General features: G+C 42.5%; 3 protein-coding genes across 3 annotated transcripts in view; 1 reads left to right on the top strand and 2 right to left on the bottom strand.

Annotated features, from left to right (window-relative positions):
- Window positions 1-23,289, top strand: part of cv-c (crossveinless c) — a 95,328-nt gene that overhangs the window by 45,384 nt on the left and 26,655 nt on the right. The window contains exons 4-6 of the mRNA XM_065867144.2: window positions 5,289-5,827; window positions 5,961-6,599; window positions 11,168-11,823. Coding sequence (XP_065723216.2) covers window positions 5,314-5,827; window positions 5,961-6,599; window positions 11,168-11,823 — 1,809 coding nt within the window. The 5' untranslated portion in view covers window positions 5,289-5,313. The remainder of the gene's footprint in view (window positions 1-5,288; window positions 5,828-5,960; window positions 6,600-11,167; window positions 11,824-23,289) is intronic.
- The window catches only part of His4r (Histone H4 replacement), a 267,260-nt gene that overhangs the window by 224,208 nt on the left and 19,763 nt on the right, over window positions 1-23,289 (bottom strand). The window lies entirely within an intron of this gene.
- On the bottom strand, window positions 17,541-21,438 carry natalisin. Its single transcript, XM_036819584.3, has 3 exons — window positions 20,696-21,438; window positions 18,822-19,192; window positions 17,541-18,450 (listed from the first exon to the last, which is right to left on the bottom strand). The coding sequence occupies exons 1-3, from the start codon at window positions 21,226-21,228 to the stop codon at window positions 17,693-17,695; spliced, it is 1,662 nt and encodes a 553-aa protein (XP_036675479.3). The 5' UTR covers window positions 21,229-21,438; the 3' UTR covers window positions 17,541-17,692.

The raw sequence follows: 23,289 nt of genomic DNA, 5'->3' as shown, positions 1-23,289 counted from the left end.
AGTCGAGCAATCAAAACGCTGCCGGGCGCGTTTCGGACTTTGAAAATTAAGTAGACTGTCTAGGGAAATAAATTATTCATTAACAATGTAGAAAATGGTAGATTATACATGATTAAACATATAAAAGACAGACCTACCGGCAGTAAAAAATTGCTATACATAGAAATCTTAAAAATTAAAAAATCGAAATTCTGAAGAAATTCGGAAATCCATACTAAGATTTAAGTTGTATAATAGTGACCAGAAATGCAACTTGCTTGTGATATATAACACAATGTCAATATTTAATAATATAAAATATTTGTGGATTTTTGATGAACTGTACAATTTATTCAAGGAAAATCTTAGAAAGAAATACCTAAACTTAATAAGCAATTCAAGACCTTTGCAAGTTTTAAGCATAATATTCCTTCCCATATTTATTTGAACTATAATAGCTTCAAAAAAATAAAGAGCACACGTCAGCCAGGACCCTGCATTTCTCCAGCTTGTTTGTTTAATTTTTGACAAACTTATTATGCACTCAGCGGGATATACAAATAGGCAACCAAGTTAATTTCAATAAAAAGCCTTCACTTCACTCCGGTCTGCGTTTCGTGGCCTTTGGCATCGCCTGTCAGCAGAGTCTGTCAGTCAGCCAAGTTAGTGGGGTATGGGCTCCCATAGAGAGGGGTGGAGTGGGAGAAGCCGCCCAAAAAGAGGCAAGATGCAAACGCATTGGCCATGTTACCGTTGCCCATCGGCTGACTCATGACGCGACCACGGCCCGCTGTCATTTTAGCCATTTGCGTTGTCAGTCGTTAGCCATATACGCCATATACGAGCGAATGCGAGTGCATACAAAAGGATTTGTCCGTCGTGGCCAAAGGCGCTTTGATTAATTGCCGACTTAGAGTGAATCAAACAAAAAAAAAATCGGGAAAAAAGGATGCCGGGCCATTCTCGTTAGGCCAAGACCGCCAAACCAAAACTGAAAACTGAAACCGATGGCAGAGCCAAAAAGCTGACGTGTGGCGTTGGCGTGAATCACTTGAGCCAAAAGGTCAGGCCAACAAGGTTGAAGAAATGCAAACTGCTGAAATTAATTGCCAAGTTTGTCTGGGAAATGCGGAAATTAATTGGACGACAAACTTCGTGGCGCAACAAATTGGCAACAAATTCGGCTGGAAGCAGTGCGCACTGCGCACTCTGGCCAATAATAAATGGCCAAGTGGTAAGCCGCAAAAAGCCGCAGAAAAAACTGCCGAAAAACAAAGCGTTTAGCTTCTGCGCATTTTTGCGTGAAGAGAGCAAACGGCCGAGAGACAAAGCGGAGAAAGAGAGTCATTACCACGCACTGCAGCCCGGCAATCAGGGGTTAAAAGGTTAATGGGCAACATTAATAGACATCGTACGAGGCAATCGGGCTGACCGGTTGGCACTAGCTTTGGCTTTAGGTCTTGCATAGGATGCACAACGAAAAAAACAATATTACTATTAATATTACTTATTTCTAATCTTTAAGCAAAAACAAACCACCTTTTCAAGATAATTTTCGAAAGATCTTAAGCTATATCATATCATACATCGTCTTTATTTAATTTTTCAAATATTTTTCATTTAGGTCTTTGCTGATTGTTTCCAATTATTATTTATTTGATACTCCATTTATATTTTAAAAATGTTTTTTTTTTCGAATATTAAAATCTTTAAGATGTCTCCTTTAATACAATATGCAGTTTCTCCCAGTGCATCTCTATCTTCGGCTGGAAAAGCCATCGGCAGAGCGCTAATGTCGCCTTGATTGCCTGGCCCTGGGCCGAAAACTTTCCTCCGATCTGGGCATCAAAACGAATGCGTATTTAAATCCATCGAATATGTTATTTCACAGCGATCGGCGACGAAAAGCGAAACTTTCCCACTCCATCAATCCCTGGATGGGATGGTAATGCACTTATGAGCAGCCATGGCAGAGACAATTGCGGCAATTTGTATGCACTCTGCCGATTGCCCGTGCATATGATTGACTTATTGATTGGCTGATTGATCGATTGCCAGCCGGCTCAGTGGCCCCAGCTAAAGTGACGGACTGGCTGACATTAAGCCTCGGCCGGGCCTCAATTAGCTAAGCTGCCAGTCGCCAGCGGTCAATATATATACGGCCATATAGCCAGTTCATAGAACTCGGTCTACCGTTATGCGGCACTACCTATATATAGCTCGATTTGGCTTTATACGAATGCTAATTATAAGTACGCCAAATCAGGGGTCTAGACTTCATAAATAAATCGCCAATCGAACCAACTACGTGCCGCGCATGCGCATATGGTTTTATTTATATACATATATCTCGTGGGGAGAGTTAATGCATTGGCAAATATTTACGATGTCAAATGCATTGAAACTGCAATGCAAATGTGCAAAAATGTTGTGTTTATTCGCTGGCTGTTGAAACCCATAAATCACGAGTCAAACATGCGAGAAAATCGCCCCAGAAGCCGAGAAATGTTGGCTGTTTTGTTTCGATATTGTGAGCTGTTTTTTCATTCTTTGTTGTGGATTACAAAAATAGTCGGGCGGAGCAGCCTACCTACTTAACTTTTAATTTATGCGTAAGTCTGGATTTAGTAGCTTTTCAATATTAATTTCATACTCCAAAAGAGCACGGCATGTGCAGGCCCATAAATCACAATAACACAAATAAAGCATGGTTTATATCCATACGGCACTCGGATTTATTACGCAGATGGGAAAAAAGGGGGCAGCAGCCAGAGTCATCGCTGTGGCATATTTTAAATTTATGTTTTCCGATGTCGTTCGTGGTTTTACGATCGTTTTTTATACACACAAGCCGCGGATTACTGCAGCTGGGGTATATTAGCTGGGAGATAAGGGAGCTCCAAAAATGGGGATCAATGGGCTATCTGTCTAATCCGAATGTCACAACGTAGTTTCCTTACTTTGAGTATCTTTGGGAGAAGGTGAAGGGTATTTCTCAGTCAATATATAGTACACCTGATCTTCAGACTGTATAACATACTCCCAATGCAACACATCCCACTGATTTGATGGCCTAGAAATATATGACAAATCGTTGGTAGCACTGCTGCTGGCAGCTTCTTCTGTTGTACTTTCCATTAAATTAATGAACCTGAAAAAAGTATAGGTGTTTTTAGAAATAAATTAGATATTTAGATAAGAAAATCTAAAAAGGAAAAGTTATTAATATTTAATAAATGATCTTATCTTCCTCTGACATCCAAAAAATAGGGCTGAATGGGGGGAGAAATTTAACAAGGGGCCTGGCCTTTTTGGGGGCTTAATTGTCTGACGTCGGACGTCAGCTCCTACGATTTGGCAACAAATCCTATTAGAGCTGCCCGAAAAGTGCCCGCGGCCCGGGGCTTTGGCAAACACACAGATTTAATAAATAAAATAAAATGGAAAATAATCATAAATACAAAGAGCGCGCAGCTGTGCCACAAGCCGCCACAAAAGCCGTCCGTAAGTGGCAAAGATCAAGTCGAAGCTGCGGTCCCAGGCTTAAAAATGAAAAAAAAAAAACATAGAAAAAACGAACTGGAGAGCCTGGCTTTTTGGCGAGGGCGTGTGTAATTTGACATCTTCATGAAATAATTAAAATTATTTATTGTTAATTTATTTTCACTCGGCGGCAACAATAGATAAAGTGAAAGATAAGCGGCATGTGTGTGCATTAGACAATTGAAATTAATTTGTCAATCGCTTGACAGGCCCGGCCACGCCCCCTTCAAAGAGGCGATGCTTTTGCGGCAATGTGGTGAAAGGAAAGGAATTTCCGAGGCAAACTTTCACGGCGAAAAGCTTTTAGCCGGGGCCAAAGCAAAAGGTCAACACCGCCGGCCAATAAGGTAGCAGTTAGTCGAGTTCGCAACCGGCGCAAATGCAAATGCCTTTTTCGCAAGGCTCACGGAAAGAAAAAATAAATCTATTTTATTTTTAAAAAAGTCGTATTTCTTTACTGCACTAAGAATTATAAAAAAAGCTTAGAGGAAAATTCATCTATTAGTTCAAAAGGCTGTATTAGTAATTCTGTATGTTTCTAAATTTAATTTCTAAAATTTATGGGGCTTTAAATATTCCAAAAATATAATTGGTTACGAGTATAAAAATTCTTTTTTTAATCCACATCTATATTGTTAATCCAAAGAATTAATACAATTTAGGGTTTCCTGCTCTTTCCTTAAAAATATTTTACTTAGTATCTTTCTCAGGTTTCTTTAGAACATAATATAGTATCTATAAGTATTTAGATACTTTCTAAGATCATTTTTTCCTGTGTGCTGGCTGCCACAACAAATTAATCAGCGAGTGGCTAGCTGCACTTCGGTGGGCGGCAAACGGCATTCGGGAACCCTGGGATCTGTGAGATCTGCAAGATTTCGGCTACCTGCTGTCGAGCTGCCCTGCGGCCAAATATCGCGAATGCGGCGAATGCAATTAAATGCAGTTTGCAGTTTGCAGTTTGCAACTTGCAGGTTGCACGGGCAGTTAATCATGCATCGACAGCCGGCTTTCTGCCGGCAAAACAGCAGCTCAACATTTTGGCGGTCACTTAGAAGTGGTGCCCGTGGAAAGTGTTGCGCAAAAAGCGGCTGGCAATTAAAACACGTTGTGGCTTTGGCTTTGCTTTTGCTGTTAGCCGGGTATATGGATATGGATGTGGATGTGGCTCCTGCTGCCATGACGCACAGATGGCGTCGAGTCCGCTGGCCAAGAGTCCCAGTCCACAGTTTGATGTGCGCAGCGAATCGGCTTTCAACGGAGCTCCAGCTACAATCCACTCCATTCCGCGGCAGGAATGAGGAAACGTTTTGGTGAAAAGCCGAGACGCGATGAGAAATGTGGTTAATTGATTTTTGCTTTTGTGTGTAATTAATTTATGGTTTCCTTTTCGATTCACTTGCAGAATCGCAGCGTTCATTGTTTGAATTCAGGTGTCTCACTGAAAAGCAGTTGTTTTTATTGAAGGTTTCATTTATCCATGTATATCAAGTTTAACAGAGTGATAAGGAAAGTTCTGAAGAAGGTTTGCCAATTATACATAGGATATAGTGGTTTTAAAAGTAAAAATCTTAAACCCTGTACTTTATCTTTAGATGATTGGATGATCTTAAAATTACATACAACAAAACTTGATTGTATTCTGTAAGTGCTGATTCCAATCGATTTTCTAGGCGGTACACTTATAACTTCTTACTCCTATTAATAGTAATATATTACTATGATCAATTTTAACAAATCTTAACTTTTCCCTTACTTCCTTCCAGAATCACCCTGCATGGCTATACGACAATGTCCAATGCTCGCGAGCTGGCATTGATCGAGAAATGGGCTGACATTGCTACGCCGGCGACGCCGAATCGGCCGACCTTATCGCCAACATCGCCGCCAGCGCTCCATCGATCCATCGTGAAGTTCTGCTGCTGCCCGCAGCGAAGGCGCTACAATCTCAAGCAGGCCAAGAGCAACAGCAACAACAGCAGCAACAAGTCGACGGTCAACACGCTGCATGCCAGAAATATATTGGTCGATAGCGATTTCAGCTATATTGATGATGTGCCGCGGCGACGCCAAGATTGCCACAACGATTACGACGATTGCGACTACGACTGTGGCGGCGATAAAGCAGAAGCCGATGATGCCAATGATACCGCCGCTGCTCCGAGAGACGACGGAAATGTGGCGCTGATATTAATGAATCAACGAAATCTGGCCGAACAATGGCGGCAGGACAACAAAGGCAGCAGCAGCAGCAAAAAAGTAGCAACAGCAGCAGCAGCAACAGCAGCAACAGCAACAGCAGCAGGTTAGTTCTGGTATTTTAAAAAAAAAATTGAAATATTTTTTTAATTTCTTTGTTATCAATATTGTTTTACGTTTGTATATTTTTAAAACACCACTTATTAAACCTCAACTTTCAATATTTTTTTTGGGTGCAGCAACTAAAACTTGCGCTGTCACAAAGAGCCCGCCAAGTGGCAATGAGCAACAGCAACACCAGCAGCAGCAGCAGCAGCAGCAACGACAACCAACCCAAAGACTAAGCAATAGCTTGCAACAGCAACAGCAACACCAACAATTGCAACAGCAACAGCAACAGCAACATAGCAATAAGGAAAATACACTAAGCTACGACAACAACAACAAGCCGCACTGTAATTATTGTAAATTACCCGACACCGCCGAGCCCCAAACGAATAGCAACAGCGACTCGAAAATTGATTCACCGAAGTCGTCGCAGAATAAAATGACAATTACGACAGCAACAGAAACAGAAACAGCAACGGCAACGGCAACGGCGGCAACAGCGACAGCAGCAACACCAGACACACCAGCAACACCTAAGCCCCGCATTGCAGCCCGTCCGACCACGCCCAGCCGCCTTAAGACTGTGATCAAAACAACAATGGTGAAGCGGAGTCCTAGCCATGACTCAACGGCAACAGCGGCAGCACATGTGTTGCTGCCAAACAGCTGCAACAGCAACGGCAACAGCAGCAACATCAGCAACATCGGAGCCCATGACGAGCCCAGACGTTCGGTTAGGGAGCGCATCGCCGCCTTTGCGGCAGGAAATGGTAAGTTTCTTTAGTTCAGTTCAGTACGCCCGCTTAATCAGCTTTGGCAACCAAGTTGCAATGTCGCCGGGGCGGAAATGTTGCACATACACACATCTAGGCATTGTGGGAAATATCGGACTGGGCTAGGCTCACACTCATTAAACTAGTTAATAGCCGCAGTTATTGTTATTAATTGATCCGTAGCAGGGTTCTTCAGGGGGAAGTTGAAAATGTGAGATCATAAAATGAGCTAAAGGGGCTATAAAATATATGAAGCATATTAAGTTTACAGTTATTGACTACTGACATAAAAATATATATAGGGGAGCACTTGGGTTCTGTTCTATAAAGTAATGTAAATACCAGACCAGTTCTTAAATATTTCCTAAATTAAAAGTGATTTGTGGATAGCACAGATTTATTTTATTTTTTTACAAGTATTTTAAGTGCTTTATTGATCCCTTCGGGGCAGCAAAGTCAACGAAGGTCAACGAGAACAGAGAGCCAGCTCAGATCCTCGTCATTTCCTGTTTTTAAATGCTCACGAGATATACATACGTGTTTGTCGATGCCAGCGATAAGAAATAAATGCCAGAAAACTGAATTACATTCCACAGAACGAATCTTAAGCATCTGAATCACATCCAATTACTTGCAAAATTCAGTAAAACCAATTAGAGGCAATTAAATGCATTATTAAAATACCTGCTAAACAGCACAAAAAATATTGACATGTAAGGGAAATTTATAGAAAATCCAAGCAGCTGCTTAGGGCGTGTGCATAACTTTTTTCGATACTTTTTCTTTATATTGTTCCGACTGTAAAAACTGCATGAATTATGCATGACATGGAGCCTTTGGATTTCCGTTAACATGACACACTCACATGGGCACACACCTTTGGCATTTAATATAAAGAGTCGAAGTGGAATCTATTACAAATCAATTAAATGCCGCAATGTTTAATAAAAAGCCACTTAAGGCGGCATTACAGACTGTCTACCATCACTGTGATTGCGGGTATTAATAATGCACAAAAACTTTTATTATAAATGCGTCTGCATAGGACAGGCAATTGGGAAAGTCGTAAAAGTCGAACGATTGCCGTTTGGGTGCAGCTCGAAAACGCACTTGCAGGCGGCCCAAAAAAAAACGCAGAAAGAAAACACTCCCCGGTCAACTTTTTGTCACCAGCCGTAAAGTGCACTCCATTTGATTTTGGCCACGCCCCATTGCCTGCAGTTTTGCACACGAAAAGTCTAAATAAAATATAAAAAGGTATAAAAAGCAACGACAGCGACAAAAGGCGCAACAGGAAACACGTACATACGGCAATCGACGTCATGAGTGCGTATTATATCATTTTGATAGGCAAATGAGGCTTGAAAGCCGCCAGAGCCAGTCGTTCCCAAAGACCCGGGCCCCAGGCTCCCAACTCCAAGCCCTGCCCTTAGTCGATTTTTTAAGTGGGGTACCGAAAATTGTAATACCCTTTTAGGATGATCTTAAGATATCATAAAAACAGGGTTAACAGTTCCAGTGTATACAGTGTTTTAAGAACTTTCTGAAATAGGAGGTAATCAAGTTTTAATCATTTCAATGATACCTTATCATGATATTCTTATTTTAAAATATAAAGAATTATAGATGATTATCGATATTTTCATGATTCTACAAAAAATATTGAATAAATCATATGCTTAAAGTAGGTATATCTCATGAATATGCCCCAAGATAAAATATCTTTCTTGAGATTTTCTAATGGTGAAAACCCTCCAGAAAGGGTATGGACCCATGGATCCAGAGAATAATCCGCAGACCGGCGGCGTCTGAGGGCGCCTGTGATCTGTGCTGATCGGCATGACGAAGACGTTGTCCCAACCCGACACACGTCAGTTCAGAGTCGTTCGCATCTGGATTCTGTATTCTGGACTCTGGATTGTGGATTGTGGATTCTCGGTTCTGGTGAGGTGGGGTTTGGGTTTGGAGCTGTAGTCGCTTCTTGCTCATCGCCCGCTAATCGCGTGTCCAAGTGTCCGAGTGCTCGCTGGTGCATTTTTGCCGGGCTGACAGCTTCTGCTGTGCTTATTTCATTTTATTTATTTACTCATTCTGCGCCAGTCGGCCAGTCGAGATGCATTGAGGTAGGTCCCTGTCGAGGGGAAGACAACTGCACAAACTGCACACACTGCAGGCAAATATTGACCAGTCCAGTGGTCTCTCCGCGAGTGTGTTTCACAAGCATCTGGCTTGTACTTTTGCATTGTTTTCAATTAGGCACCGAGTGACACCTCCGCAAAAACCGCTCCCCCTTTGGGCCAATCGACAATCGACATCGACAATCAACCATCGGCAATTAATCACGTTGAAGTGACCTCAGCCAGCGAATCAATCAGCAGCCGCAAAGTAAAATAAAAATCCACACACACGCCCATCAATGAATGGACGGTGGCCATTTAGCGGGCACACCCCGGCAAACAGTTTTATTTCAAGTAAATAGGTAAATAAGCAAATAAGCTAAATGCGTACAAATGTTTTGTTTTCGAGCTCTTTGTCCGTGTTTGCAGAGCCACAAAAAGCGAACGAGTACACGGTTCCGAGTTCCCAAAAAAAAGGAATTTATGACCAAGTCATCAAATAGAACAATGGTTGCGAATTTTATTTCTGGCCGGCATATGTACAATGTACATTGTCAATATCCTCTTTTTAAACTGCTAATTAGAAAGACAAATGAAGGCTATGTTAAGAATAACTTGTAGGTTAACGGGAAATGATGTTATACAAGACTTAAGTACACGCGCTTGTTTCATTAGGGTATTTAGAAATAATCTATTCTTTATTGTAAGGAACCTGATTAGAATTTAAGTTTTAGACAAGAATTTTATTTTATTTTACTTCCAATGGCCCTAAGAATTTGATCCCAATTTAAATAGAAATGGTTAAAATATTTCAAATAATTTAGAACAATTTTAAAAATATTTTTTTTAGAAGATATAACATATGATAAAAAATGTATTCAAATAAATATCAGAATCAAGAGGAATTTAAACATCATTTCAATAGAAAAAGGTTAAGATATATACAAATATTTTTTTAAAGTACTTTGATATATTTAGTTAAAATGGATGTCTCCAAAAAGTCTTTGTGAACGGCAATTGCAATCGAAATTGGGGAAGACCTCCCATGAACTCGTCACCCACACGGCGGTAAAGAGCCGTCCTTATGGGCCGGGAGTACCGTTAGCGTTGCACAATTGAAATGCAGAAATAAAATACAAAAAAAAAAGAAAAAAATGAAGGAGAAGAAAAGTGCAGCCGAGTGTGGGCCTGGTTTTTCGCTGAACCTCGTATCGGCCTGAACTGGCGGCCTGCCAATCGGCCCAAAACGATCAATTGGCAGAGAGACCCCCATAAAATGTGGCCAACTGTCCCTGTCCGCTGACTGACTCTCGTTTGCAGCCGCTGATTTACGAGCTCGCCACGGGCCGTTGTGTAACGCATGCGATTCAGAATTCTTAAATGCCAGGCTCTTTTTGACCAGCAGAAGTGGAGTCACTCACAGAGACCCAGAGACCCCTGTTGGCTTTATTTTTTGTATTTCTGTTATTTTTGGTACTGCTGTACGGCTGTCGCCAAGTCGCGGCGACGGTGGCGGCGACATTTTAATCAAAAAACTCAATCGAACGCACGCATGCGCAATAAAAACAAAAATCAAATCAAACCCATAAAATCAGCAACAGCAACAGGCACAAGCGCTCTTTAACCGTTTCACTTACCCATAAAAGACAGAAAAAATAAATATATAAATAGGTATAGACGGATGCCGGCCGGTTTGGCTGGGTTCTTCCGTTTGACAAAAGTTCACATAACCTTAGCCCCTATGCGAATTTCAATTCGATTCGCTGGGAATTTATTAACATTTATGTGGGCTAGATAGCTTAGGAAGCGCTCTATGACTGGGAAAAGATTTGGGTTTGGATAATATATATTTTCTATTCCAGGGAAAGGATCTTAAGGTGTTCTGTTTCCTTGACATTTAATAAATAAACCAAAAATTAGTCATGGCTGGCCATATACAGTACAAATATCAAGCTGATTGCGATGACCCATTTTCGAGTTTAGCGGCTACATAAATTTAAAGGCGTGACTCTCCAGCTCCATAATAGAACCCCACTGAAGATAAATAATGCAAACCACTCGGGAAATGGTTGAGCGTGGTGTGAGCAATAAATTCAAGTATGTAAATAATTGCCGGCAATTTTTTTGCGCCCGTACGAAATTAATTAAAACATTCGCGCAGGCAAACACATATGCCAAATAAAAATGGAGTTAAGTCCACACACATGTGCGGGGCACATTGCAAAATTTATGACAATTTAAATGGCACACATTTGGTGGACAATTCGCGGCGATTAGCGCAGAAATTTTCGCGTATTCGGCTTAGGCCATATGGGTCTGCGCAGAGGGGTTTTCGGTTTTCATTGGGAAATTGTGTTCAGGGTGCGCCAGCCACACAATGACAGCTGTATGTGCAGAAATATTGCCGAGATTAACCAAGCTTATAATCTTTTTTTTTTTCACTTACAGAGCCACAGCAACCGGCGACGCGGCAACATGACAAAGTCAAGAAGTTAACTAAAATGCAGTGCAATAGTAATACAAATCAAAACAACATGACGGGCGAGGATGTGAAAAGTGCAATTAGCAACGGCAACGCAGGCAGCACTGGCAGCACTGGGAGCACTGGCAGCACGGGCAGCACAGGCAACGCTGGCAGCACTGGCAGCACTTCAGCTATCGCCGCTGACACGACGCGCCACAAATCGGGATTAAGTGATGTGCCGGCCAGCGGAGACGTTGATGGTCTTTCTCGGCCAACTTCATCTGAAACCACATCTGCCGTTTCAGCTCCGAGCGTTTTTAGCACCGGTTGTGCAACCATGCCGCGAACTCGCCAATACGGAAGCAATGTTGCTGCTGCCGCGGCGACAGGAGCAACATCGGCAACGGGAGCAGCAACAGGAGCAACTCCTGCCAGCAGCAGCATGACAGCTGATAAGAAATTCTTGAGCCAGGCGACGCCCGTTCAGGGGCATCATCATCATAAGCTGCAATTTGCCGATAAGGCCGAGTCCGAATTGGCCGCACTGGACAGTCTGGACCTGGCCCACAGCCTCGATTTGCTGGACGTCGATGGCGAGGATCCGTACGGAGCTCTGCAGGATTACTTGGAGCGTGTCAAGGTGAGTGTTTTTGTTAGTCAGCCAGTGCCGCTCTGGGAAATGCAGAGCTGCCTTCGCTCCCAGGTTGCGCAATTTTCGCATTAGATAGGCGACACTTTTTGGGGTGGTGGAGTGAGGGGACTGGGCGCTCCACTTGCCTCTTGTCTGCCGAATGACATTATTCAATTTCAGGCATTTTCACATGATAATAACCGACAATTTCTGTCCCCATCAAGAAAACGCACACAGAAATGCACAGGGAAAAACATAGCTTATAAGGTTTTTGCAGAAGAACAGAAAAATAAAACAATTTTAAAGTGAAAGAAGAAATTTATAAAGCCAAAGACTTTTATGAATTATTAGAACCAGTTACAAAACAGATAACCTGTTGCCAAATGATTTAGAAATTATAGCTTACATAGAAATATTTTGCATATTAATATTTTTAATGTGTCTACTTTTTCCTGAATTGTGTAGAACTTCTAGTTTCAAGTGTTTCAGAACATGGGACTCATTTCAAAATATTTTTTTAGTGTTGTAATTCTTATCAAAATCTTCAATTTCCCATGGATCCTTGGAATTTTTTCTCCATGTAATCACACAATTGCCTAGAGCCAGTCTTTCATTCAGCACCCCGAACCCCGACCCCTCGCCAGCTGTCAACACGGCGTGATTTTGCAAATGATTATTTTGCGTGACAGAAAAATGTGTTAAGGCAAACTCACATACTGCCGTAATATGTAACGCATACGCCGCGTTGCACGCCCGACTTTCCGCTTTAGCTTTGGCTTTAGATGTCGTTTGGCCTGTCGTCGGCGGTCGTGTACATAAAATTTTATGTTTCTGTACCGGAAAGCGCAATATTACACATACACATCAACAATGACGGCAACGTCAACGGCCGGGGCTTTAGTTTTCTTTTATTTTTTCCTCATCGCCTTTTCCATTCCCCCGTTTTGTCTTTTTTACAACTGTTTCGCATGAATTTTCCTCATAGCCGCTGGATTTTGTTGTTATTATTATGTTTATTAGCCGCTCATGGCGGAAACATAAACGCACGCACGCACTTTTCTTGAGCGTTTCGTTTACAATCCATTCTTTTGGTCAAAATGGGATTATTTCAATTAAGTTGTAGATTGATCAGGAAGAAATATGAAAAAAAATATTTAGTACTGAAAAAAAATCAATAAAAATAAGTTGACCTTAATAATACACATTTATTTCAAGCTGAGAAAGATAATAATTTACAAACTGTAGAAAACCCTATCTTAAGATGCATTTTTTCGTAAAACGAAATGCATTATTGCTATATCCTCTTAAGATTTTTACCACCCAAGATTAATAGGCTTTCTTTTATCTCAATCAACTGATGTTCTCACAAATCGACTCCAACTTTATGGCGTTTTTAATAGTGCAATATTCAGAGCAAGACGTTACCTCTAGTTTATGTGACATTTATTTTTGCCATTAGGGTTCTCTCTAAATGCACACGAAATAAAATTTCTCCACTGCAAGTGCTAGGCTCTGGAAAATGTATAAACTTCGCGACTAAAGTGCCTTTTGCGCCATTTCTGCCAAACGAAGCACCCACAAATCGCGCACAAAACGCCAGCGATTTAACTGCGTTTTTTACCGCACCAAATCAGAGCAAGGCGGCTTTTATCGCCGCTGATCAACTGGGATGGCTTTATGGCAGTAAATGCAGCACGCCATTCGCCATATGCTGCATTTTATAATCAGTGTCATCACCTCAACACCCATCGAGTGCCCGGCCACGCCCCCATCGCCCCTTTCTTTGGGGCACTCAGGCCGAAAAACCTAGTTTGGCTTAGTTTTTTCCTGACCGGCGTGGGCTGTCGGCTTATGGCCTTACACCGCGGTTATTAACGCCTTTTTACACACTTTCCCCCCGTCTCCCCCTGCCAAATGCAACTAATTTTTTGGCTAAATTGAAATTATTAGCCGGCAACTGTGCCTAATGATGACAAAATGTGTCACAGCGCTGCCCACGCAGGCCAAAAGCTTTCTTTCGAGCCAAAGAGGCAAAGAGTTGGGGGCAACGTCTCCTTTGTGCACATTTATTATGACAAATAGTGCAGCGTTTTGGCTGGAAATTGCCGTTACACGCTAAGACGGCTAAGACGCTTGTTGTTGGCGTGGCCCCAGGCTTAATTTGACTGCACTTAGGGAAAAAATGCAGATTAGTAAGGGTAAATATGAAGTTCCAAAAACACCACATGACATATTACAAAATATTATAAAAATGCAATATGAAAGAGATCAAACATTTAAAAACGTCAAAACTTAAAAATTCATATTCCAAATGTTAAATTTTATTTAATACAAATGTAACTGGAATTCGATATAAACAGGTCTAGTAAAAAATCCAACTTTATAGAACCCTTTTCTCGTTTATATGTTGAGCTTAAAGTAACTTCCCTTACGTTTTCTAGGTTTATTACGTTTTCAATTGAAGATGAGGTCGAGAAAACTGGCTGTAGTATTTTATTAGTAAAGAATTTTTCATATTGTATTCCTAAATACCTCTTTAAATATTTTTCAGGATTATTTACAAACAGCCCATTGTAATGTCGGTAATTCCCAAAAACAATTTATGAAATAATTACCCAGTTGCCTGGCATATAAATCAAAGATTTATCTGAGTTGTTAGCATCTACTGTTTGAATACATTAATAGATATATATGCTTTCCAAGTGTAGTTATGAAATGCGTTAGTGGAGGCGGTAATCACCGCCTGACCCATTTAAGACGCACCGAAACGAACCGAAGCGAGGCGAATCCATGACAGGCGATGGCAACTCGTTTTCCCGACGCGCTTCCTGCCTCAATTAGCGCCGGCTTTTGCGCAGATTTTCCATAATTTTACATGGCCAAGCTGGCCGGCTGAGTTTTCCCGTTTAAGCAGCCATTAATTGGCGCTCGTCAACATCGACTGTGGCTAAGTAAGCTTAATGCATCAATCAAGCTTTCAGCATGACAACGTGTATAAATATGCCTTTCTGCCATTCGAAAATCTGATAAGTCGGGCGCACAGTTTGCGTGTGTTCTCAAATGATTTTAATTATAGATATTGACAGAGTGGCGATGGGAAATTGAGACGTAAGGCTGCCGCTGCTGCGCCCAGGGATTGTTTTTTGGCCATAGTTTTTGGTATTTGATTTTTTTTTTCTGACTGGTTCGATGAACCCGCAAAAAGTATCTGCTTTGGCCAATTATGCGAATGCTGTTAATGAATGTGGGCGACGACTTGCCTTCGGTTTATCTATATGGCTTTATGCAATGGGGCTCTGTCACTTGGCGAATGAAAATGCGACTGCGACTGGGAGTCTGCAAATGCGGCGGCGCAGCTGCCTAGAGAAAGTTGTCTTTGCCCAATTTGCAAATGACGTTTTTTTGTCAACGTCAAACGGCGAACGGGCCAAAACAAATGGCAATAAAAGGCAGCGCCTGCCTGCACGTTACTATTTTTGTCAACCGGGAGTTGATCTGGCAAAAACAATGAAAATCCCACAGGCCCGATGATGCCAAATGGAGTCAGAAATCACTAAAAAAATAGTTAGATAGAAAAAAGTATCGTAAAATGCTGTGGGAGAAGCTGAGAAGCTGGAAAGTGAGGCTGGGGGGACTTCTACAATTTCACCGGCAGCTATCATAATTGCAGACAGCAATTAAGCCGCTGTCACTGGCTGCCAGCTACTCATGCTGATCGCGTTACAATTGCAATGTGGCAGTGCTGCAATGTTGCCAGTTGCAAGTTGCAGTGTTGCAGTGTTGCAAGTTGCATGTTGCCAGTTGTCAAGTTCGGCTCGCTGACAATGCGTTGATATTTTCCGACAAGCAAATCAGCAGCCACCAAACTGAAAAAAATAAGAAACCAAAAGGCCTTGCCACAAAAATTGAGCCAATTTGCTGATGCCGAATCGAAGCTCACCACTGGGAATCGCATTTTGTGCTGCGAGTTGTGAGTGCTCTTCTGAGCCCGGACTTTCTTTTCCTCTAGCCGCTTGCCAAAAGTGACACAAAGTAGCCTGCTGCTCGGTATTTGCAGTCTTGAAAGCCAATGGAATTTAATTTGTTCAATCCCCAATCCTGACACATCTGATTCCACGGATTTGTGCGGTGGCACTGACCAATTGCATTGGGTTTTAAATGCTAGTTGCACTTTGAAGGTAACTTAAGGCATTGTTGGATGTATTACAAATAATTCTGTTTAATTTTGTATGTATTATTTAATAAGTTATGTGTTATAATAGAATACCTAGAATGTCCACTAATCATAATTATCATTTTAACTTATATATTGAAATGCTTCCCCATTTAGAAATTACAAAACATCTGCTGCCCACACTCAAAATCCCAAAGGTAGTACTTAAAGGTTTTTGTTTTCAGTTATGTAAGAACGGTATGCGAGTGCTTCTGTGGGATTTCTTCTGAAGCTGTCACAGCTGTTTAGCACTAAGCTTACCTAACTCAAACGCTGCCCTCCAGTGAACGCGTTCCCCCATCTTTTTGGCTCAAAAGCTGCACGTGAGTTGGCCACTCCAAGTGTCATTGCCCAGCGAAGAGTTGAACGCAATGGAAATGTGTAGTATTTGTGGACTCTGCTGCTTGCATTCTTCTAACCAAACATAGGTACAAACGTATATATATATGCATATACACACTCCATATGAAGTGCCATTGAAATTATAATGATCTTCTGGGGATTTTGGACCGATCGCTCGGACGTCAGGCTACCAGAAAAAATTGAAAAACCAAAAAACAGGCCAAAACGAGATGGAAGAGCATATGGGTATTATTTAACCAATTTGTTGTTGCCCGCTTTTGGATCTGGCTATGACCTTCAATGGTCATTTGTCGAAAAACAAAGCGAGCTGGTCCGCTGGCTTACCAAAAATATTTTGACGTTGACGTCGATGTGGTCAATGTCAATGTCAGAAATGGTCTGAAGTGGAAAATTTCAGTTTGCAGTGGCTTAAAAATTCACTGTTTCTCCCTATTTCCAGTGCTTGGCTAATAAGCTAAACTCGCGTGATTGATGTGCGTTTTGGGGATTACATGGCCCTTTGCTGGCCTGACCTTTGCATTCGTTCAGCAGCTGTTACCCAGACTTAAACTGGTTGCCGTTGTTCTACAATATCTCTGCCTGCATATCTGCGATGTGGCATCAACTGCGTGCCACGCCCGCCTGTCTGCAGCTGGGTTTCTGCCTCCTCTGCTCCAACGGAGTCTAGACCCGATCCCCAGCACAATGCTGATTGCATTTAGCGATAAATTAACCAATGAATACAATTAAAATAGGAAATACTCGCACTGCAACCACATCGCCAAGGGCAACGAGGCGAGACCTTCGCAGAAGACACAGGGAGAAATATATATATGTCAGGGAAGTTCAGAAGCCCTTACAGGCCCTTAAGGTACATTCGTTGTTTTCTTAACATAACTAGAAGATCTTTTAATTCGTTCTGAAGGAGGATATTAACAGATCCTAAGCCCTATACCAAATTTCCAAAAGAAAGCTCCTGATAAGTAATGGAAACTTTAAAACGATGAACCACAAAAACAGCCAAACAATTGATCCCTGAAAGTAATAAAAACTTCCCGCATAAGGAACCCAAAATCCATCATATATTGATCAGATTTTCGCCCAGTGCAGTTCTCGAAAGGCGTCCCCAAGGGCAACGGAGTGGAGTAACCTTCAATTCGCCACGATTCGATTCGATTTCTCTCCAAATCAATTGCATGCTGTACTTTATTGTGTGCCATATAGTTCTGTCTACATGAGTCGAGGAAATAGGTGCCCCAAGCCGAAAACTGAAAAGCAGAAAAAACCGAAACCGAAACCAAAACCGAAAATCGCTCGCCGCATTTAAATGTTCCAAGTGTCCGAATCAGTGTCCAAATGTGGATTAGCCGGGTGCGATTGCGTTAATTGTGTCTGGTGGGCATCGTTTGGCTGGATAGTTTTGCCTGTGGAGGAGGGGATGGATCTCCGGAGGCGTTCTTCCCCCGGCCAGGATGGGGTTTTCACCTGCTGCTGCTGCTGCTGCTGGCGCATGTTCGGATTGCCAATGAAGCGGACATGGGGCAGCAGCAGCTTCTGCTGCACATCGGCTGACATTGATCTTGTCGAGTGCAATCTATTAGCGGGCAGTCGCCAAGAAGCCACTGCAGCGGCAGCAGCATCCTCGATTGACAGTGATGGCCTGACTGATTGATCGTAACCATTAATTTTATGCGTTGACATTCTTTGCGGCCAGTTGTTGTCGCTGTCATCTGGCCATTTTCCCGCCACCCGCTCTCCGAATTTCCCGCCATTGGACATCGAGTGACGCTTGCCGCGATTCGGAACGAATGGATCGTCGTTGTTGTAGAGATCCCGGAGCTGCAGCTTCTTGCCCCGGGTGGCGAAGAAGGGATCGTCGGCCACTTCGAAGAGGTTGCGATGCTTCTTGCCACGGTGCGGATAGAACAGGTCGTCATACTTGAACAGATCCTTGACCTTGTCGCGCCTGCCGCGATTCGGCACGAAGGGCTCGTACCGGTTCATCAGGACCTCGAGATCGGGGGAGTTGTGCTTGCGACCTCGAGGCGGTATGAAGGGGTCGTTCTCCTTGCTCAAATTGTCTGCAAAGTACATAGGAAATATGAATGGGCTTAAACTAATAAGAACCATATATCTAATGTAACCTGAACTTAATAATCATATTTAAATATTGAATATTTAAGATATAAAGGGTACTATTGGAATATGTTTAAAACTAATAAGAACCTTACATATAAATTGTCCTGAATGTAAAAACCATTATTAAATATTATTTTTTAGACAAGGAAAGTCTTAAAATAATATCTAATTAAAGATATTTAGGAGGGAAATTGGAACAGGTTAAAAAGTAATAAGTAATAGTTAAAGGAATGTAGGGTAACATTTTTTTAGAAGATTAATCTCAATGGAAAAAAGATTTCCAAGAGATACTAACTAGAATCGTTCCACTCACCTCCAAGTTGATAGCCATCGAAGAGCTTCTCCCTCCTCACCAGCACATATTGAGGCTCGTCCACAATGAGCGGGGGTTCCAGATGACCTGACAGGTTCAGCTTCTTCCAGAGGAACATCCCAGGATGGTAGGTCTCGGCAGCCCCATCACTCAGATTGCCCAGGGGACGTTGCAGGGGATAGAGCAGCTGCATGGCCCAGTGCAGGAACTTGATGAGATCCTGCTCGCCAGTCAGTAGCATGAAGACCTCATTGTTGCCCTGCTCCTCGTCGTCGTCCACATCCTCCTCGGAATCCGAGGAGTTCACCTCGGAGTCGGAATCCTGCATAGAACTCAGCTGCAAGTGGAGGCGGGCCAGGGCCTCTTTGTTCCTGATGAGGGGGATGTACATAAAGGTTTACGGTTTCTATAGTCTGATTAATGCCCCATCATTTGTTCGCTTTAAGGAGCAGCGCATTTTCACATTTTTCTTTTTGGTCATGAGCGTGGGCTGCGGCCATGGGTTTCAGTTACCCTTCTTGGCCAGAGTTTCTCTTTTCATAAAAAAACACAACAGACGACACCAAATTGATGAACTTCTTTTTCCCACTCACACATGTGACCCAGAAACGCCCAAACTCTTCGCTTATCCAAAGGCTGTCAGGGCTGATCCAATTCAATCATAAGTCAATTTGAGGCAATTCAACCGAAATTACTGTGTAAAATTACAAATTAGGCGAACAGCAACAGCATCGAAAGTTATGCGGGCCCGTGGTTAATTAATCAAACATTTAACAAATCAACATAGCCAAACACAAGCGAACAGAAAATAATAATCATAAAGCCCCAGCCCTGAGATGATTAATTCGATTTTAATAGCAGCGCCCAATAATTTTTCAACACAAGATAATATTCCGCGTAAATTACAAGGCGCAGAGAAAAAAAGAAATGTTTTAAATAAAACAAAAGCTGAGCGAATGAAAAATATTTCTCACTCGCCGGAATGAAAAGTGAAACTCGTAATGCAGTTTTCGTTTCGATTTCGTTTCGGGGCAATGAATTTGCTGACAGTTGTTATTTTATAAAATAAATCAACATACGGTGCGGCGGTCTCCAGGCTCTGACTTGAAACAAAACTGCAATCGTCGGTACTGATTTTTTCACGCCCATTAATTGGTTTTGCGTGTTCCGAGTCGACAGCCAAATTGTCGACGATTTGTTGCCGCTCTTGTGGGTTAACGTTAACCATTTTTTTCGGCAGAGCCTGGCGCCCTGGGAAGGGTTAGCATTAACCCTCTAAAAGCCATGGGTTCGGGCTTAAAAAAAAAAACGTAAATGGAAAGGAGATAAAATATGAAACAGGCTCCTAAAAACTACTGATGTTGTAAATAAAACCTATCAAACAAATTTTTTTATCCGAAGAATTAGCATTCCTAATACACAAAATATATTTTTGTTCCTAGCTAACTACATTTTCAAGCACTTGAGAAAATAATAAGAGTTGTAATTTAGCCACTTGTAATTTATTTTATATAAGTCATCATTATAATTTGAAACACTAACACAGATCCCAAATTACTTAAGCTACTGCCTCCAATTTTTTCCCCAATATTCTAGCTATATAGTAGGAAAGATATTTGCTAAGAAATGATACTGCAACTAGAAAATTATGAAATTGAAAATGAAGTCAGACCTCAGGACTTGTGCAAACATAAATTTTTAGTTTTTCACTTTCCTGAACTCAATGGGTTAAGCCGGTACTTTAGCTGCCAAATTGGCTTACATGTGAGGCGGAAGCGAGGAGCTCAACTTTCTCGACTTTCCTTCTGTGCAGCCTTGAACCTGCTGGCCAATCTCAGACCGCCACTCTGCCACCCACATCCTGGACTTCTTACCTGGCCGCCAGCATGGTGCGATAGTACTCCTGCGGACACTTGGTGGATGCACCGGCTCGTCCCTGGCAACGATTGCCCCAATACCGGTGAGGGGGCGTGGCCCGATAGTGGTTGGGTCCCAATCCGAGTCCCAGTCCCATTCTCATGGCAATTTCCTGCGGCGCTGATTGCCTGGCCCCTAAATCATCTGCATTTCGATTAAAATCCTCAGACTGCCGCGGTGCCGTCTGCTCCACATCGGTCAGGCTGAATTTTCCTGCATCCGAATCCGAGTTCGGATCCGAATCCATGGGGCTGTTGTGGAGCATATCGCGCAGGGCATCGGTGGGGCTGTCAAACAGGACGCGTGCATCCTTTTTCTGCTGCTGTTGGTACTGTTGTTGGTGTGGCTGGTGCTGCTGGTGGCTCAAGGCCGCCTTCGTGGCCGTGGCGATAAGCGATGGTGGCAAAGATAGGACCACATTGCCATGGCCATGGCCACCGCCGCAATAAATCGCCAGGCAGACGCTGAGCCAGGCCAACGTGAGTCTCATGCTGTCTGCCGCTTGGATCGCTGGACCGACTTGGACTTACAAACTCCAGACTTCAGACTCCAGACTCCAGGCTGCAGACTCCAGACTTGAGCCTCGAAGTTGTTCCAATTTTTTAGTTCACTCCTGCCTCGTCGGCCACTTTGAAGAAGCCAAGTAAGCCAGTTAGCCAGTTGCCAGCCAGCGGCATCCGCTGCGTTTTGGCTCTTAGAAAAACGCAGAGACTGAAACTGAAAGTTGCCGGCCAGCGGACCAGCTTTTTATAGCTCGAGATGCGGCCAAAGGAGCGGCCCGCGGAGTTTTGGGAATACGCCTGCTGGTCGCGGACCAGAGACCCTTGGTCACATATGGGGACACTCGGAGAAATGGTCACAAAATCATAGAGGGCTTTCCAAGTGGTTAACTTTCAAGGAATCACAATTTTTTAGCGAGAGATTAGCATTTCTAGAAGGCTTTATTTATAATTACCTTCTCTATGATGAACTAGAATCGCATTCAACTTAAAATTATTTTTAAGGTTAGTCAGCATTTTTCCATATTATCATATAGTGTTAGTGTTAATCCTAATTTGATCATATGAAAAAATGTATAACCGACCAAGGATCGTGGGAATCAGAATGCTTACGAAATGACTTAACAATCCTATGTTCATTATTGATGAATATTCATAAAATAAGTTTAACTGAACTTCTAAAATAATTCCATCGATATTTAGGATTATCATTTCCTAAAGAATCCACCTTTTTTTAAAGAACTTCTCATAATGGTATGTTAAAATTGCAAACAATTATTAAAATGGTAAAATAAATACTAGAACCTTTACAATTATTTGCCTCAGTGCCTGTTTGATTCCAAGCAATGCCAATTGTTTATCCAGCGCGTCGTAGCATGAAATTAATAAAAAGAAATTGCATTGTATGGCGACGAACTGGGAAATAAGGTGGCCCACTTGAGATGGCCCCAGGAAAACTCTCGTACGTCATAAGTTCACTTTGAAAATAGCAAACCAGTGGGCCAAACTCGATTGGTGTCCGGCTTTGTTTGCCTATCCTGTGACCCCAGAGCCGCCCTCACAAATTAGCCAGCCAACTTCTTGCACTACCTGAGAGACCCGGCGATAAAATCATGGAGTTCGCGGCTTTCTTTCAAGCCCCCAGAAGCAATAGACTACCTCTGAGAATTTATTGCCTGCTAATGTTCGATCGCATTTGTCTGAGGGCTGCCCTTCTGGTTAAAGCAGCCACAGAAAAAAAGGAAAAAAAGAACAAGGGCCCGCAAACCAAGAAAAAAACACAATTGTTGAGTAATGAGCACTGCACGTTATTAATGTCACTGGGGAATCGGGAATTGGGGATCGGGCAGAAGAAGGGCTTCGAAAGAAGGGTTTCAGGGTTTCTTAGGACCCAAGACCAGTTCTGGGTCTCGAACCACGATTTTTAATTAAGTAATTCGCTGACTTTGTTAGCCCTGTGGGCTCCATCTGTCTCAGATCTTCCCTGGCGACCATTCGCAGTTCTCTGCCCGTGTTTTCTGTTTTTCAGTTTTTGGTCTCCTCTTTTTTTGTTGTGTTTAATCTGGCTAACAAATTGCTTCATTTCAATTTATTTGCATTCGAGTCGTGTTCCGCTGGGAGTTCGTGGCTGCAGTTTTCTGTTTCCCGATCCGAGTGTGGAAAGGAAAACCTTTCTGCCTCCGCGGTCGTGTTCTAATTTATTTGTCTTTGATTGTGCCCATGTCTCCATCTCCACCGGGTTGTCTTGGTCGTGTCCTGGTCCTGGGCTTTCTTTTTGTCCCGTCCCTGTTTGCGGGGCAAATTAAGCAAACATACATCATAGTCGGGGGCCATTAGAAGAGGCTCTTTGTGGATGGGAATGTGGCGCTCTAGGCGCGATTAATAGACCATTGCCTTGATATATGTGCGCAATTAGAGCGCTAATCAAAACCTAATCTCTGCGGCAGGAAGGAATTTATGGGTCTTCTATGGAGGGAAAGAAAATGGGGAAGCAAGTTTTGATTTTATATCATTATAATCCTAAAAGAAGGAGGGTGACACAAAAATATGTG

The sequence above is a fragment of the Drosophila suzukii genome, chromosome 3 (genome assembly GCF_043229965.1).
Source record: "Drosophila suzukii chromosome 3, CBGP_Dsuzu_IsoJpt1.0, whole genome shotgun sequence".
Taxonomy (NCBI): domain Eukaryota; kingdom Metazoa; phylum Arthropoda; class Insecta; order Diptera; family Drosophilidae; genus Drosophila; species Drosophila suzukii.
The sequence above is the reverse complement of the archived record's forward strand: the minus strand, read 5'-3'. Positions and strand labels throughout refer to the sequence as shown.

Bases quoted from the DNA above. Each gene is read 5' to 3' on its own strand.
- natalisin (XM_036819584.3), bottom strand. From the start codon at position 21,228: ATGAGACTCACGTTGGCCTGGCTCAGCGTCTGCCTGGCGATTTATTGC. The intron at 19,193-20,695 runs GTAAGAAGTCCA...CCCCCTCATCAG, and splicing joins CGCACCATGCTGGCGGCCAG to GAACAAAGAGGCCCTGGCCC. The intron at 18,451-18,821 runs GTGAGTGGAACG...TGTACTTTGCAG, and splicing joins CGATGGCTATCAACTTGGAG to ACAATTTGAGCAAGGAGAAC.